The sequence below is a fragment of the Phyllostomus hastatus genome, unplaced genomic scaffold (assembly GCF_019186645.2).
Source record: "Phyllostomus hastatus isolate PE091 unplaced genomic scaffold, TTU_PhHast_1.1 phas_contig_329, whole genome shotgun sequence".
Lineage (NCBI taxonomy): Eukaryota > Metazoa > Chordata > Mammalia > Chiroptera > Phyllostomidae > Phyllostomus > Phyllostomus hastatus.
In genome coordinates, this window is record NW_025333854.1 from 4,211,690 (window position 1) to 4,227,854 (window position 16,165).

The 16,165-nt window shown below is 48.3% G+C and overlaps 1 protein-coding gene across 3 annotated transcripts in view; it reads right to left on the reverse strand.

Annotated features, from left to right (window-relative positions):
- The window catches only part of PARP8 (poly(ADP-ribose) polymerase family member 8), a 147,700-nt gene that overhangs the window by 65,186 nt on the left and 66,349 nt on the right, over positions 1 to 16,165 (reverse strand). For all 3 annotated transcript variants that reach the window (XM_045839879.1, XM_045839880.1, XM_045839881.1), the window contains 3 exons: positions 7,955 to 7,992; positions 666 to 755; positions 52 to 122 (listed from right to left, as the gene is read on the reverse strand). In XM_045839879.1, coding sequence (XP_045695835.1) covers positions 52 to 122; positions 666 to 755; positions 7,955 to 7,992 — 199 coding nt within the window. The remainder of the gene's footprint in view (positions 1 to 51; positions 123 to 665; positions 756 to 7,954; positions 7,993 to 16,165) is intronic.

Consider the following 16,165-nt stretch of genomic DNA (forward strand, 5'->3'; position numbering starts at 1 on the left):
TTAAAATATATCTGTACTGTTTTAAGGAAATATAAAATATAATCTACATACCTCCCCATTTTCCTTCTGCAATTTGGATCTTATGGATAAGCAACAGTTAATGTCATTCGTTTTTCTTAATTCTGAAAGTTATAAATTTAAAAAAATCATTTTAGATTTCGTATACTGTTAACATTCACAAGATTCAGTCTAAAAATACCCTGTAGATGATTCCCTCCTCTGCAAGAAGATGAGGGGGCATTCTGAAATGATGCACACTGGGGGGTTACGTAACATACGAGCCGTCCTGCTTTCTCACGGCTCATAAACACACAGGCGAACTGAGACGCCACCGTGGAGACGCTCCCGCACCCCGTGTGCTTCACGGGGTCTCTACTCCCCGAGTGTGCATTTCAGTGTGCATTTTGTCTAATGGTATCGTTACACATGAAATACTTTCATAAGAGTAAACATTCACATAAGATACAAGACTTTTTAAAAGTACTGTTAATTTATGCACTTAAAAACTGTTGAAAAACAAACTAAGGTACTTTAGATAGAAAATGTGTATGAAAAACTGGATTTCTAGAAGCTAAAGATGTTACCTGAGCTAAAGGAAACCAAAACACCAAGCTACCTACAATGAAACCAATATCCACCTAGGACAAGCAGAGTATTCCTATTACCTGTTGCTATTCGATGAAAAATTACTGGAATGGGTTCTGTAGTAACTAAGACATCTTCATCATTTTCTGAACTTGACACATACGTATTATCTGCGTAGAAATACAGACAATTAAAGGCAGAGTAACTTGAAAGAGTACATCCTTTACAAAAACATAAAGTTATGTCCACATCACTTCAAACACTCATGAAGCACACACTACTGTTCTAATAAATGTCAGGAAAAAATGAAGCAAATTGCAAATTTATGCATGAACTAATTGTAAAGGGCCTCCTTAAAGAGGGCTGCATCCACTAGAGAAAGAGAGACTTGGGCACAGACACTACCTGAGTACGTCTAAAATATTTCACATGTGGCAGCGACCCGTGTGGATGCAACTGGGTGTCTCCGCCCACTGAGCAGGCCCTTCCCACTGCCGATCTCCGCGGCGGGAAGCAGTGTTGGGGGTGGGGGGGGGGGGGCCCAGCGCCACACCCAGTGCCAAAAAGACTCCACGCCAAGTCGCTACGGAATGTGAGCTGAAGCTTTTGTTGTAAATCCTCTTTCCCATACAACTCTAATATATGTGTTGTTTTCTGTTCTTTAATTTGTATTTTTCCATCACAGTTCACTATCAATAATATTATTTTGTATTAGTTTCACGTGTACAACACAGTGGTTAGACAATCACAGACTTTACACAGTCTATGTTCTTAAACTGATACAGAGTCTCAAAATTCTTCTTCCACAAATTAGATTTATCTGAATAATAGTACACTCGTTAAATGCATAGAACTTTGAGTTATTCCACAGAACACTGGATCATTCCATAGATTCCTTACGTTTCTTAGGCATTTTTTTGTTTCCTCTGGAAAAGATACTTTTATCAATTTAGGATTGTCCCCTGACAAATACTGATCCTCAAGTACATGGCCTCATAACAGAACACACCGCTGTTTACTCCACTTTGTCCACGGGCAATTACAGGGCATCTGGGAGGGAGCGATTTAACAGACACGTCACCAATTCATGAATAACAGTCCCGCAACACACGCTGTGATGTGTAAAGCACATGTAAATATAAAAACAAAAGTGTCAAATGTGCCCAACTCTGCGTGGGAGCCCGCGCTGACCCCGCCAGGGGAAAAGGGTGTTCCGATGACCAGCTAAACGCCCCCTCGAAGACCGAGGGGGGTTTTCATAACCCTGTGCAGTGCCGGGAGGGCGCTGACAGATACGAAGTCACTACTGTGCTCCCAAAGGAGCTCCTGTGCCATCTTCAGACCCCGCGTGGGTGAAGCCTGGGGTGTGAGTCCACAGAGCAGCAACACCCACAGACCGAAGGCTCCCGGGGCTACCCAGGGAGGTCACAGGACACGCGTGGGGGTGAGACCGAAATCAAGCAGGTTGCCTCCTGACTCTGACCCGTTCTCATTACAAATGTCGCCTTGTTTCGTGTCCAAGCAGCGTTAAGGAGGGTGTGAGATTTCTGTGTTTATCAAGTGGGGCTGCAGATTACGAAGGGGACTTGATACAACTTTGCTTTCATTGTCTCATCCTTAGCTGAACCTTCTTATCTGGAGTCTCTTCTTTCAGGAACCTATTACACTTCCAGGCGAGGATTCAAATAACCCTGTATTAAAGTCAGTCTTTAAGTTTCTTAAACTCTCTTGCAGAGTCCTACTGATTCAAAGTTATTTGCTTCTAAATCACTTCATTAGCCTTGCTTTGTGCACAATGGACCCCTTGAAGCAAACTTATGGAGAAAAGGGAAATTAAAAGGCAGCATCAGAGCAACAGAGGAATAGCTGACCACTAACCAGAAGGGGAGACACAGAAAAATCTGTCAAGAGGACACAGTCTCATGCAGTCTGTCAGTGTCACGGGACGAGGGGACTTGACTGGAGCATCGGGAGGCAAGTGAATCAGGACTTTCTCTGTAAGCACGTGGGTTTCAAGGGTGAAATGGCTTACGGGCAGGGGAGTCGCAGAAAGACAGCGAGATCTGGCTCACGAGAATATAGTCTGGTGAACACATGCTGTTTAAGGCTGAAGGGCGGGATCATGTACCAAACTTACCATTTTCTAAGAGATTGTCTACCAGTTTGAATTTTGATTCGTATTTAGGCATTAGAACACTTTTAATTTCTGTTTTGGGCTTAATTTATTCAAACCACAATTGTTGGGAACAGCCCTGCCTGGTTTCTGGAGCTGTATGTAATACCCCATGGCTAAGGCTGAGTAAAGGACCTTGGGACCATGAGCCACTTACGAGACAAAGCTTCTCTTCCTTGTAGGGGCACCACCTCTGCCCCCTTTCACCTCACCCTGCTTGGCCCCGGGCTGATGACTGGTTAGCCAATGACGGGTAAGATTCCTCAAGGGAGGGATGACCTAAGACAGGCATGGTCATGAAGGGGCCCTCAGGGAAGGACTTGGGGGACTACAGAAAAGGGGGGTGATGGACCCTCACCCCTCAGCTTTGACATAGTCTGAGTCTTCATTCTGTCTGCAAGAAGTCTCCTAACCTCCTGGCTGTCGTACTTAAGCCTGAAACAATGCTGGAGGTGGGTGTCACCCTGTACTGGAAAGGGTGGGTTCCCTAGGGCAATCAGGCCTAAGAAAGAAAGCATAAAATCTTATGAAACGTGCTTTGCTAATACCCTCAATTTAAATGATAAGGGTCCAAGCAGGAAGTGAGTTTGTTCCCCAAAGTTTTCTGGCCCTTTAACTATCTGACCCTGACTCAGAGTAAGCCCTCAGAGTTCTCTGAATGTTATCTATGGTTTAATCATTTCTGCCTGACAATGATTGATGAGCTTCATTCCTGTGCAAATTGAACCCAATAAAAACCTGTCATGGCAAGGGCCAAGGTGCTCTCCCCTTGAGAGAGTGGCCGAGGTGCTACGAGGCTTTTCCTCCCCTTGAGAGAGAAACCACGCTGCTAACCCTTTTCCTCCACGGGACTCGGGGGTCCGTGTGAATTTGTGTCATCTCATCCATAACGCCGTGGACCCCAGGAGCCAGGGTCCATGTCACACAATGTTTTCAGGTTTCATGACAATATCTATCACGTCGCCTTTACGGTAGAACTAACAGGCCCGATCAGAGAGGTCTACACGGACCACGGGAGCTATGGAGAAGCACCTGCTAAACTACAACTTTTGTTCTATTTCCACGGCAACACAATTTAGGCCGAGTCATTCCATTATTCATCCCTATGCAACTTGAGGGAAGTAATGACACATGACAATTACACTGCTGTTATAACCTAGGTATTTTCCTTGAACGTTATACATGATATTCATGTTCACCCCCCAAGCCAATCAGTTATTATCCCTCTTTTGACGATGAAGAAACCAGGGCTGAGAGAATTTAACTTGAGTACTTATGTAAGTAATTAAAGTACTAATACTACAGTGGTGAAACAGACTGAACCCAAAAATCAATGCTTTGATATTTTTAATAACAAAAAGCTGTCACTCAACAACTGTAATAACTTGTAGAACACATAAAACGGATGAGAGAATTCATACCCACTGGTGGGCAAGCCTCCTAATTAAAGGTGGCGTGAAGAGAAAGATTCTGCTGTTCTGCTATCGCGAAGCCAGTCACCTATGACCCACAACAAGCTCACCTTTAAAAGATAAAACGCTGTCTACAGTGTGAACGCCACACAGAAGTACGAGTAACCCAGAAGGCTGTTCCAGTTCTTCACTTTACTTTGAAGAACCGGCATGTCATTTGGTATTTCATGCACCTACATGTTCTATCATGTACGCGTAAAACTCAATCAAGACCTCTAAATTTTCATTTTCGTGAAAAAAATCTATAAAAGGAGTTTCAATACATGGCATAAGTTACTTAATAGATTAAAATGATAAGGTGACAAATCTGTTTCCTAAATAATATCCAGGGCAGCATAACCCTGAATTTGGGGGGTTTCTGTGACAATTTCCACAGGGCAATGAAAAGTTCGTATTTTCAGACTTAGTGATGAGCTGATCATTGAACCACATAACCCAGTTCGGAGGGGGGTGCTAAGGAAAATTACCAATAGAAATTAAACCAAAGGGGAAAAAAGACAAGAACAAGTACAAAACAACAGAAAGGAGAAATAAACGCAGAGCTATAAAAGACTTTCAGCTTTATACACCGAATACTGAAGAAAACTTGCTAACAAATCTGGACATCTCACCAACACAGTGGGCTTTAAGAAGAACCCACGTTTTAAAAAATGACTAAGAAACAGAAAAACAGAACAGATCAAATCATGGCAGAAAAATAAGACCATTGCCATATAACGATCCTTAAAAAGATACCAGGCTCCGAAAGCTTTGCTTGCAAGTTCTAGTAAATGTCAAAAAAGTTGACTTCTTTTAGCAATTTGAAGTCTTAAATAACGAAGTATATAAAGATGCACATAATTCTTATAGATCCACCCTAAGTTATCCGCTAATATAACCCGCCATCTTTTTGTTGGAGAAAGCAGGTATGGTATCTTGACAGATGCCAAGCAGAACTTGATAAAAAACTTAATACTTATTCTTAAAAAAAACTTGGCAGATGAGAAAAGGAACACAGCTTCCTTTTCTGAAAGAGAGCAAGCCCATCCACTGATTTTGCAAGAAAGGACAAAGCTGCCAATGGTCACATCCATTCTTGAGAATTATTCGGAGAGTTCTAGCCTCTGCAGCAGGCGAAGAAACACAGGTGTGGGCACTGGAAAGGAAGGCAGCCGCAGAACGTTTATGTAACCTTGTCTCGCTGAGACATCAACGTGTTCACTGCGCGTTCGTACGAATAAACGTGGGCCAGCATTTAGTAAGCGGGGATATACTGTCATGGTCACATTCGCTTTACAGAGAGCGCCACAGAAATATGACGACCACTTCTCCGGGAGTGACAGGAGTCACAACTGAATCACAGACCTGGTTCCATCACCAAACACCGTGTCTCTGGGAGACGCTGCTGACCTTCGCTCAGCACGTCCCTTTAAGACAGCCAAATAGCCCCTGGTCTGTCCCTACAGAGACTGACATTTAGAATCTAGTCAATCACGTACAGGACGGTACTCAACATGCAGTGCACTCGCCACGTCAACCAATCCAAAATCCTACCCTAGGATTCACCAATCTCTCCCACTCTTGGCCTCTAGTTATACTCCTTTTCTCTTTAGAAACGAAATGATACCGGAAATTCACTACCAACCGCTCCAAGAAAGAAATTCAATTTTTAAGCAACACAAATGAAAACCAATGCTCTATCTTTAAGTTTCAATTTTTCTATACTGTTACTTCCAAGTGGGGCTCGGGAATGGTGGGGTAAAGAATAGCACCTCTTGGCCACAAGAGGGAGCTAAACATTTGGTCCACCTGATTTATTGAAGGAGGCGTCTTTTACCACATTTCCTTTGCTACAGAATAATTCCCTCTCTGCAAGGTGGGCCTGGATTGGTGGTATCATTCCCAGCACTCCAAACTAAAGCCCCGCACTGCTCACGGCTGATACCTCTAGCAGCTGCCCCTGACGAGAAGCACAATAATGATAACATTTACAACAAACAGTGGGGCTTTTGTTTTCCTAACATACGTAGCAAACATTCAACATTAAAAAACATACTATATCATAACAAACGAAAACAGACTGCAAAACCATCTACCAAAAATATATTTCATTATAAATATATATTTCCTTGACTCTTCTAATAGAATCTTCCCAGAATACTTTTCATACTACTATTAAAACACAGGCGTATCTTTAATAAGTAACTACCCTTGTAAAGCTATGCTTAAAACATATGGAGATAATATCAAAAAATGGTAATAAGTAAACTATCTCCGTGACATTGGAGCCTATAAGAAGATTAAAATCCAAAATGCATAATACAAACTGCCACAGGAAAAACTTTGCATAAATGCTAAGTTTTACAATGTCCTCATACTGTATTATAAACTAATTATTTTTAGAAAATACTCAAAATATACATAATCAAAGTCACTTATATCGATCTAGTCGTGTCATACAGAAAACTGGGATACCGATCATGCAAAGTACGTGAGCGAGTAAACTCGCTAGATGTCGACAGGAATTGGCATTATGGTTCCAACTTACGGCCCTGACTGGTCACAGCGGCCACTTTGAAAACCATCTGAATTTATTCGGTCAAAAACACTGGAGTAAAATAAACATACACACACAGAGTAGGGGGCAGGACAAGATTCACAGTTGCGAGTATGCAAAAACAGTTTATTCTTGTACTACTATTCATTAATCGTGGCAGTCATACATAACCTTGCCCCGCCCTGTACATGCGAAACACAGGCAGTTAACATGGGCTATGCTCTGCGTGACGGATTCTTGCACCCTTTTCATGGGGGTACACGAATCGTATCGTGTGTGATCCACACTAAGTCGGCAGTGTTCCTGCTGGGTTCAGGGCGAAACTATGGACACATTTCTGAGGGAGACACTGAAGGGAAACATCTGGTCGACATCCCTGGGTTATCAAGACTCCAGCGTCAGCTCCCACGGCCTGGGCTCCAGGGAGGTTCCAGTGAGTCTGAACACGAGGGGGACAGGGAAGGAGCATGCTGTTTGCTTTGCAGAAGTGGGTCAGCAAGGACCTTCCAGCTGGACTCTACGGACAGGGGCGTGTGGGCCTACTGACGCACCTCAGGGCACAGAGAGCAGACAGCTATGTCTGCGGGAGATGCCCAGTGCAGGCCGTGCGCAGGCTCTGGGGCACTGGGTTCAAATCCCAGCCCTTCCTCCTACCAGCTGGGCCATCCCCACTCATTACGGGGATGATTATGTATGATTTCCCCATCATGAAATGGGAAATGAAGGACACACTCCCACACGCCTGCGGTGAGAACTGCTTACATACATACTTAGGGAAATGAAGAAAGGTTTATTATCTTTGGCTATTACCATTATTTTAGCTGCTACGTTCTTACCAATTATTTTTACATGATGAAAAGCCAAACGATGACCCAAAACCAACAACTACACCAGGCTAAAGAATCTTTATCTCATCGTAATGAAGTCGGGATCGGGGCTGAAGCTCTCCCAGGGGCCCGAGGAAACCCCTTTTCACGGGGAAACGACTTTGACTCTGACCCGCAGCCCAGGGCACGCTCGCGCCCGGCAGGAAGTCAGCAGAGTTCTGCTGCCGTGTCTTTACGGCTCCCCTGCGGGCGCCTCCCCCCAAACACATCTGCATGCGCTTTACAGCTCCAGGAGCAAAACATCCTCCCCTGCGTCGGAGTGCAAATATTTGCAATGAAAGTAAAAAGAAGAAAAACATACCTGGGTAATCTTCAGACACATGTACTGAATAGGATACACTGTTCAAAAGGAAAAAAGAGAGAAAAAAAGGCTCAGGTTACTGCGAGGGAAGACATGCTTTTATAAAATAAACACCAAAGTCCATTCATACGGATGTAACTTATGCAAGAAAACACACAAGCAGATTAGAAAACCCCTTTGACAGCTGACGCTGGAAACGTAGATTTTTAAGATGTATTTGCCATGAGCATAAACAGTCTTTCTCCCAACACTGACATTTTCTTTAATATACATAGGTAGGTCTTTTTTTTTTTACCTCAGCAATGTCTAATATTCCCTGATTTACAACCACCGGTGTTATCTGCAGAGGTTTTTTTTTTTATCCAATCATCTTTTCTCCCCAAAATAAAGTATCCCTCCTGTTTAGCATGACAGTCAAGAATCGAAACACTTGCTTTTAATATTCTTCCCCACCCTATACTGCATTTTTGAAAGAGATGCTTTTCTTCCAAAATTTAACACGATGATGGCAAGGGAACTAATCGTTTTTCGTCAGCCAGCCCTGTGTCACCACTTTGGCACAGAGGGGCCAACGTGCTCCGAAAATCATCCTTACGTTGTGCTGGAACGGCGCCCCAGCCCGTGTCTCAGTGAGCCCGCTGCCTCCACGCGACTCACGGGACGCGACCCACGGGACCCGGGGGCCCTCAGGCTCATCTGCGCACTGGCCTATCTCTGTCCACCAGACTGTAGGTTTGGTCAGGCTAGGGCCCCGTCTGCTTGTGTTTTGGGCAGTTGCCCATTGGAATGCACGATGCACGGACCACACTCCCTGTCAGCTGTCCGAGTGCATGAGCGCAGCTGCCACCTGCCACCGAGAAGTCAGCATGTAGTTCAAGTTCAGCCTAATTAACTGCCTGTTAAGACCTAAAAAAAATCAATTCCCCCTGAAGGACCACGCAGAGTGCGGTCTAGGCACAGCATCACTGACACGGTGAGTCCAACACAACGCACGTGATCCGACACGTGAGTGAGTAGGAAGACCCAACCTAGGGCGAGGGGAGCCTGGGCCCAGCACTGGAAGAAGCCCGCAGTGGTGGCGAAGCACTTACTACACCCACGCCTAGGGATGTCGAGGAAAACGCAATCTGAAGAAGAAACAAACAGAAACACATTTCCAGGGTCTTGTGGGACACTGGCAAAGAAGCAAACATTTTGTATAATTATTGAGTTTAGAAGGGGGGGAGAGGGAGGGGGAGAGAGGGAGGCGGGGAGAGAGAAAGATAATAATGCAGAGGAAAGAACTAAAAATCTCCCAAACTGGGTGAAAAATACAGACGTAGAGACTGGAGAAGCCCAGAAAACCCCGAACAGGCGAAGAGCAGGGAGAACAACGCCCAGGCATACAGTCAAACTGCCGAAAACCAAACATAAGGGAAAAAACTGTAAAAGAAAAAAAACTGCTGCATGAGATACAGGGAAACGACGACAGTGTTGAGTTCCACGAGAAAGCGCGCTGGACAGAGGACGGCAGACAGCCCGGGGCTGGGGCGGCAGTGGGGGACAACTGTGACCAGAACTCTACATCCAGACCACACATCCGAAGGCAAAGGAAGAGGCTTCCAGATGGGAGGAAACTGGAAGTCTCGGCCGGCAGAGCCGACACGCAAGAAACCCCAGAGCATCGCTTCCCGGCCTTCCGGCTAAGATCGAGTGTAAGAGACCCCAAACGAAGGTCTCTGGGCTGAGTATCAAACATCCAAGGAACAGAAAACACCAGAAGTTATAGATATAAAAGACTATTTTTCTCTTAATGTTTTAAAAACATATGTGACTGTTTACAAATTCTAACACTTTACTGTGGGACTTGCAACTATCTAAATATAATAATACACGTGACGATTCCAGCACCGTGCCAGGGAGGGGTTCGTGGTACCACACAGTTTCAAGGTGCTCACTTCTTAGGTGAAACGGTACGGTTTTCTCCCGAAAGAAGACAGGAACTGAGGAACAGAAAACAGAAGGGACGAACAGAAAGCCAATAGGAAACAAATGGTGCCTGAACCCAACCGCTGCAGAAAACGCATTAAACGCTAATGGACTGAGCGCACTGAACAAACTGAGTAAAAAAGCAAGATCCCAACCCAAGCTGTTTTTTTTTTGAGAGAGAGCCACATTAAACAGATTGCCGGCAAAGGATGGAAAAAGTGTGCCCTGCCAATGGTGAGCGCAAGACTGAAGTGCGTAAACCAACATCAAAGCCTCCAACACACAGAGCACGCTATGATAAAAGGGGCACCTCATCAAAATGACGAGCAAAATCACAAGCGTGTCCGCCCCGAACAACGAGAGCACGAGGCAAAACCGGACAGAATTACTAAAGGGAGAAAAAAGACAGTTCCACCTAGTTTGAGCAATGGGTAGAGCCAGATAAAAAAAAATCATTAAAGACACAGAAGATCTGAAATGGATTTGCATAGAAAACTACAACCAGAGAATACTCGCCTTCTCAGGGGGGAATGTTCGCCAACACAGAGCACATCCCGGGCTGCAAAACTAGGCTCCGTCAATCTGAACAGACGGAGGATGATCCCCGGAGTAGTATGCACCCCAGGTTCCTGCTGGGGACCGCCCTGCCTGGTCTCAGGAAGCTGTAACCCCCCGTGACGTAGGCTGAGTGAAAGACCTCCGGACCAGAAGCCACTAAGGAGACAAAACTTATTTCCCTGGCATGATCGGCAGTCAATGACAGGTAACAATTCTCTAAGAAAGAGAATGAATGTAAGACAGGCACGATCACGTGGGAATGCCCTAAGGGAAGAGACTCGGGGCTGTGGATGTGAAGGGGTGATGGACATCAACCCCTGCCCCCTCGGCTTTGTCAAAGCCTGAGTCCTTGTTCTTAGATGTGAGAAATCCAAGTCTCCTGGCTGCCTCTGTCTCCTGCCCTTCTCAGGCCTGCAGGGGGCGGTGCAGCCCAGACCAGAAACGGCGGACCCCCTGGGTCATCAGGCCTGGGACACAGAATATACAAGATCCTGTGAGATCTGTTTGCTGGAGGATGTTATTAGATTAGAATTTGTAGGCACAGACAGGAAACCAAAACTGCCCTTTGAGCCCTGTTCGATAAAACCCCAATCTCCGCCCAGAATCACAGCAGGAGTTCCGTCTGCACCTTTGTAAGTCACCTACTTCTTTTGGTCTTTTCTGCCAGATTGTGAATCCACAAACTAAGTCTGTATTCTCAATAAAAATCTGCTTGGGAATGGATACGGGGCGCCCTCCAGGAGAGAGGGTGGCCAAAGGCGTTCTCCACTAGAGAGAGTGGCCATGGCGCTCTCCCCACTAGAGAGAGTGGCTCTTCTGTTCCTATTCCCCCACAGGACCTGGTTGTCTCTGTGCATGTTTTTTCTCGTGTTTCGACAAACGTCCGCAGCCGAGATGGATACTGCTGGCCGGTATCCTGCACAGGTTCCAGGCTCAGCCTGCCTGCAGGACACTAAGCCTGAAGTCCTCCCAATGTCATTGCCTTGGACAATTTGTGCCTGACTTTGGCTCTGTGGCCGTGGGCCTGGGCAAGCCCAGGTCTCCGGGACCCTGCCGCCACTCAACACTGACATGCCGCTCAGTCCTTGGAAAGGGGGTGGGTAGGTGGAGGCAGAGGGACTGAACAAGGACGTACCGAGGACAGAAAGGGGAGGAGGGACCAGGGAGACCGAGCACAGATATACTGAGCTTCCATGAAGCGTGTTTAATTGTCCGGTGATTTCAGGAAGCATTTCTTGGTAACTTGGCACAAGTCAAACATTGTGTTAATGCCAAAGAAGATTTAGATAGAAAAAAAATTGAGAAATGCCTCTGAATCATTGAGCGGGAAACAGAGACGGAAACGTGAGTATGACAAAGCAACACCAGTATCTCTCTCTTTTTTTTTTTTACCTTTTATTTTAAAATAGGTTCGCGTGAAGTTGCGGATAGTACAGGGAGGTCTCACGTACCTTTCACCCAGCCCCCGCACCGATCACACGCGTGTACCCACAGTGCAGGGAATCTCCATGGGCGTCAAGTGCGGTTGCAGTTCTAAGTCATTCTATCACATTTGCATCCGGCACCCCCTGCCGCCAACCAGGACACAGAGACTGGCTCAGATTTCCCTCCTGCCTCCCACTGTAGTCTCCCTTCCCCAGGACACCCCAACGCCAGGCAGCCACCCACCAGTTCTCCATCTCTGTACTTCTGTGGTTTCAAGAACATTATATAAAGGGAATCGCGAAATATGAGACATAATAGTCTTTCAAGGCGGATTCAGTTTTTTGAAGAATACACCGAGAATGGCAATCTTTCGGATACAAGGAAGAAGAGGGAGATCAATGTAAGGAGCTACTGCCATAGTAAAACGTGAGCCGCGTCGGTGGGGAGGTCTCCGATGGGAAGGAGAAGGCAGGAACAAAGGACACCCCCACCCCCTGCCGCCGCCCAGAGCCCAGCTTGGGAACCATAGCCGGGACCCCCAGGCCAAGAATCAGGAGAAAATAACCCCGTCAACGGCTCCTCCAAGGCGCCGGGGGAAACACACGCTCTCGCCCCACGTGAAGTTATTTTCCCAGGATCCGCTCCCGCGCACAGCGGGGCCGCACGCAGCAGAAACGGAGTTACTGACGATCACGGCGGCCCTCCGCGGCAGCACACGGTGACAGGAGCCTGGGGCGCTGCCAGTGACACTCAGCACCGACGTGAATCACTTCCCACCAACAGCAGTTGGCTTCACCTGTCACCCAAACCAATGTCTGCACCCGCGGCGAAGCCTCGATACGTTCCCCACGCCGATCTCCAGTTAGGGAGCCGGGGGTCGTTGGAGCCAAGCGAACAACTCCAGCTCCAGCGCGGGGCCTCACTGGCTGGGTGGCGTGAGAAAGGCGATTTCTGCACGCTCAATGCAGTCCCTCTGCAGTGAAATGGGAGCCTCCAGACCGACCTTGCAAGCCTGCTGTGGCGACGACGTAATAATGGCTTAACAGGCGTCGGGCCCGCAGGGCAACCCCAGACAGCAGCACGCGCTCGGGGCCGCTTCCAGCGCGCGCTCGGTGACAACTCACCGAAGTGAAATTTCACATGAAGGAGCGTTCTCCGGGGGGAACCGACTTTGCCCGGAACCATAATGCACACATGGCATTCGTCAGAGACAAAGGCCAGCGCTGGCGATTTTATTTTATGGCTGCGCGATCCTCAGGATACTAGGAGACACTGCCATGTCCAGGATCAGACGCAGTTGTTCAAGTGTAACACAGAAAGCCAAAGCCCCGCGAAACGATCCAGCAGCACCTGGGCCACAGCGTTTTTGAGGGGGTTGCGGGGGGAGAGGGGGGCACCGGAAGGGAAAGCCCCCGGAGCTGTCAGAAGGGAGTCCGTTTCGGTCTGCAGCCCACAGCACGCCGGGCAGCAGCCGGCAGCAGCGGACGGGGCGGGGGGGACTGAGAGCGGGACCGACCTCACAGGTAGGGCCGGAAGCAGGGCAGAGGGGCCAGCCTGATGGGGCGAGCAAGGGGAGCCGGTGCTGAGCCTAATAAACACCGGAGCAGGGGGAAAAAGAAAAATACACTGAAGGAGTGAACGCAAAAGGTGAGCAAGAGAAGGAAGGAGGTCCTGGGGCCAGCTCGGGCTCCTGATCCAGGAGAACACCGGCTGGGCAGGTGGGGATGCGCTCAGCGGCAACTATACGGAGGTGCGTGGCCAGGGAAAGTCGGGTTGGTAAACGTGTTTGGTGTACGCTAACGCACAACACAGCACCAGGTTCTTAGCAACGCAGGTTTAAAACGAGAATCTGGAAAGTATTTCTACGCCCCTGGATCATGGTTTTAAGTAAAACGGTTACTTCCGCTGCTCACCCCTCGGAAAGCGTCTGCCCAACCAGAGTCCCTTCTCGACAGCCCTGAGTCTCCGAGGACGGTCACTGTCTACCCAGTCTTGCATTTTCTTTATATACACTTGCTTACTCCTACGATTAAAATCATTCCTAGGGTCGTGCTTGTGTCTAAACTCACCACTCACTCCATCGCCATCCTATTCCTTCTGAATCGTCTACAAAGAACTCAGAAAAGGTCGAGTTTAGATCTAGTTCCCAAGTGCACAGACCTGAAAACATTCTGCACAAACAGTAGGGAGCCCATGGAAGATGGCAGGGTTTTTTTTTTTAAAGATTTTATGTATTTATTTTTAGAGAGGGAAGGGAGGGAGAAAGAGAGAGAGAGAGAGACATCAATGTGCGGTTGCTGGGGGTCGTGGCCTGCAACCCAGGCATGTGGCCTGACTGGGAATCGAACCTGCGACACTTTGGTTCGCAGCCCGCGCTCAATCCACTGAGCTACGCCAGCCAGGGCTAAGATGGCAGTTTTAACACAACAGAGGTGGGAACTCAGACTCGAGATGAAAGGGGGTTGGGTTTAGAGGACCCTGCAGAAGTACTGAATTCAGTATCTGTATTTTTTAAGTGGGGCCTCAAGTGTGTGCCTTTTTGCCACCCCAGACTCACGACGTCTGGACCCTGAGCTCACGCTTTTTCAAGCAAAACCCAGGGGTTTGGAAAGAGCAGGCAAACCCGAGTTTTTCCTGGGCGCCCCCTTTCGCCTTACTCTCCAAAGTCTAAAACGATGTCTCTGATAAACCCAATCCTTACCTATTTTATCTCTCCCACTCAGATCGCTTCTGGAGTTTACTTGAGAAAAAAGCAAAATGCAGAAACTAATAAAAATGTTGCAGCTACTGGCAAGCAGTCCCTCACCCCAGGCACAAAGCTTAGTTAGGAGCACGTGTCTCAACTCCGTGCTCGCCCGCGAGAGGACAGCTGAGACCGGAGGATGCATGGGCCCCACCCCACTCCCAGGCCCATGTGGGCCTCCATGCACAAAACTCACGCCAGCACTCGGGACTCCTCAGTACGACGGGGTGTCAGAGACAGCCCAGACTCCCACCTCCAAAAGCAGCCCCTGCCTCTGCAGCCGGAAGAGGGTTTGGCACGCCTGATGCTCACGTCTGCTATCTCAATGCCACGCACCTCCCGAAACTGCCATCGTCCCTTCGTGATCGCTCTTACCTCCCAAAAATACTAAGTACCCAGGTCAACCAGCTGTAGCGCCCTCTGTCTTTACTGTGTTCGCTACCAATGATTTTGCCACTGATCCCAAGTTGGGGGTTCCCAGAGCACTCTCTCTCTTGCTACAAATCCATCACCCACATCCCTGTGGACGACTGAAGCTGTGTGTAGTTCCCCACCTCGTCCCCCCCGACCTTCCACCCCCTGAACCCACGGCTGCCCCTTGGACCTTGCGCTGCTCTCCCAAAATCGCAGCTGCCACGTCCCACTTTGTAGCCACAATGTCATCAGTTTTCAGCCCTGGCTCCTCATTCCTACTCTCGGACACCCACCTACACCCACACTTTTGCCCCTGCTGGTCAGACCCTCTCGGCTGCCTTCCCTTCTTTCTGTGATCCTGGGTACCTGTGCCCCCCACCCCCCCACCATCATACACGCCCAGCTCGGCCAGGCATCCTCCTCCTCCCCCTCTAGGCCCGGGCTCCGAATGCCGCTGGAAGGACACTGCCCGTGAGGGTCTGGAGCCACCCCCACCCGTGCCCTCACACCGGCCATTCACAGCTGGGCTCCGTGGCCCCGGAACCCACCCCGCGAGGAGATAACTCCTGTGCTTTTCCTCCTCCGGCGTTTCTTCAGGCTGCCCCAGCGTCCCAACGCCCTGCACAGCCTGCCCTCCCCCTCTGCACGTCGAGATAAAACAGACCATCACGTGGTTGCTGCCCCAGGCTCCCTCCCAAGTCTGACTCCCACTCAGCCGCCTCCAGGCTGGCAGCTCCCTCCTTGTGCCCGGAGAGGGGGAAGCGTCTGCCCTTTCATGGGAGACGAATCCGTCTCCTGGACATACAGACCCCACGCTGCACTGGGGACACCTAGTTCTACTAATTTCATCTGACAATTCCACGGTCTGAAATTCACCGAACATTTGTAAATGTGGAAGCGCGGAAAGATTTGCCCACACAGCTGTTAAAAGGGGCACAATGGAAAATGAAAAGGTATCCAAAAAGGCAGGGGGGCCAGTAACACGATGATATGAACTCACAGCCACACAACGTAACGCAAGGCAACCGTGGAAAAGTCACGGCGTGAAATCACGTGTAATGAAAGAGGTAAGCGTTTCGGAGACATTAAGATATGTACAAACA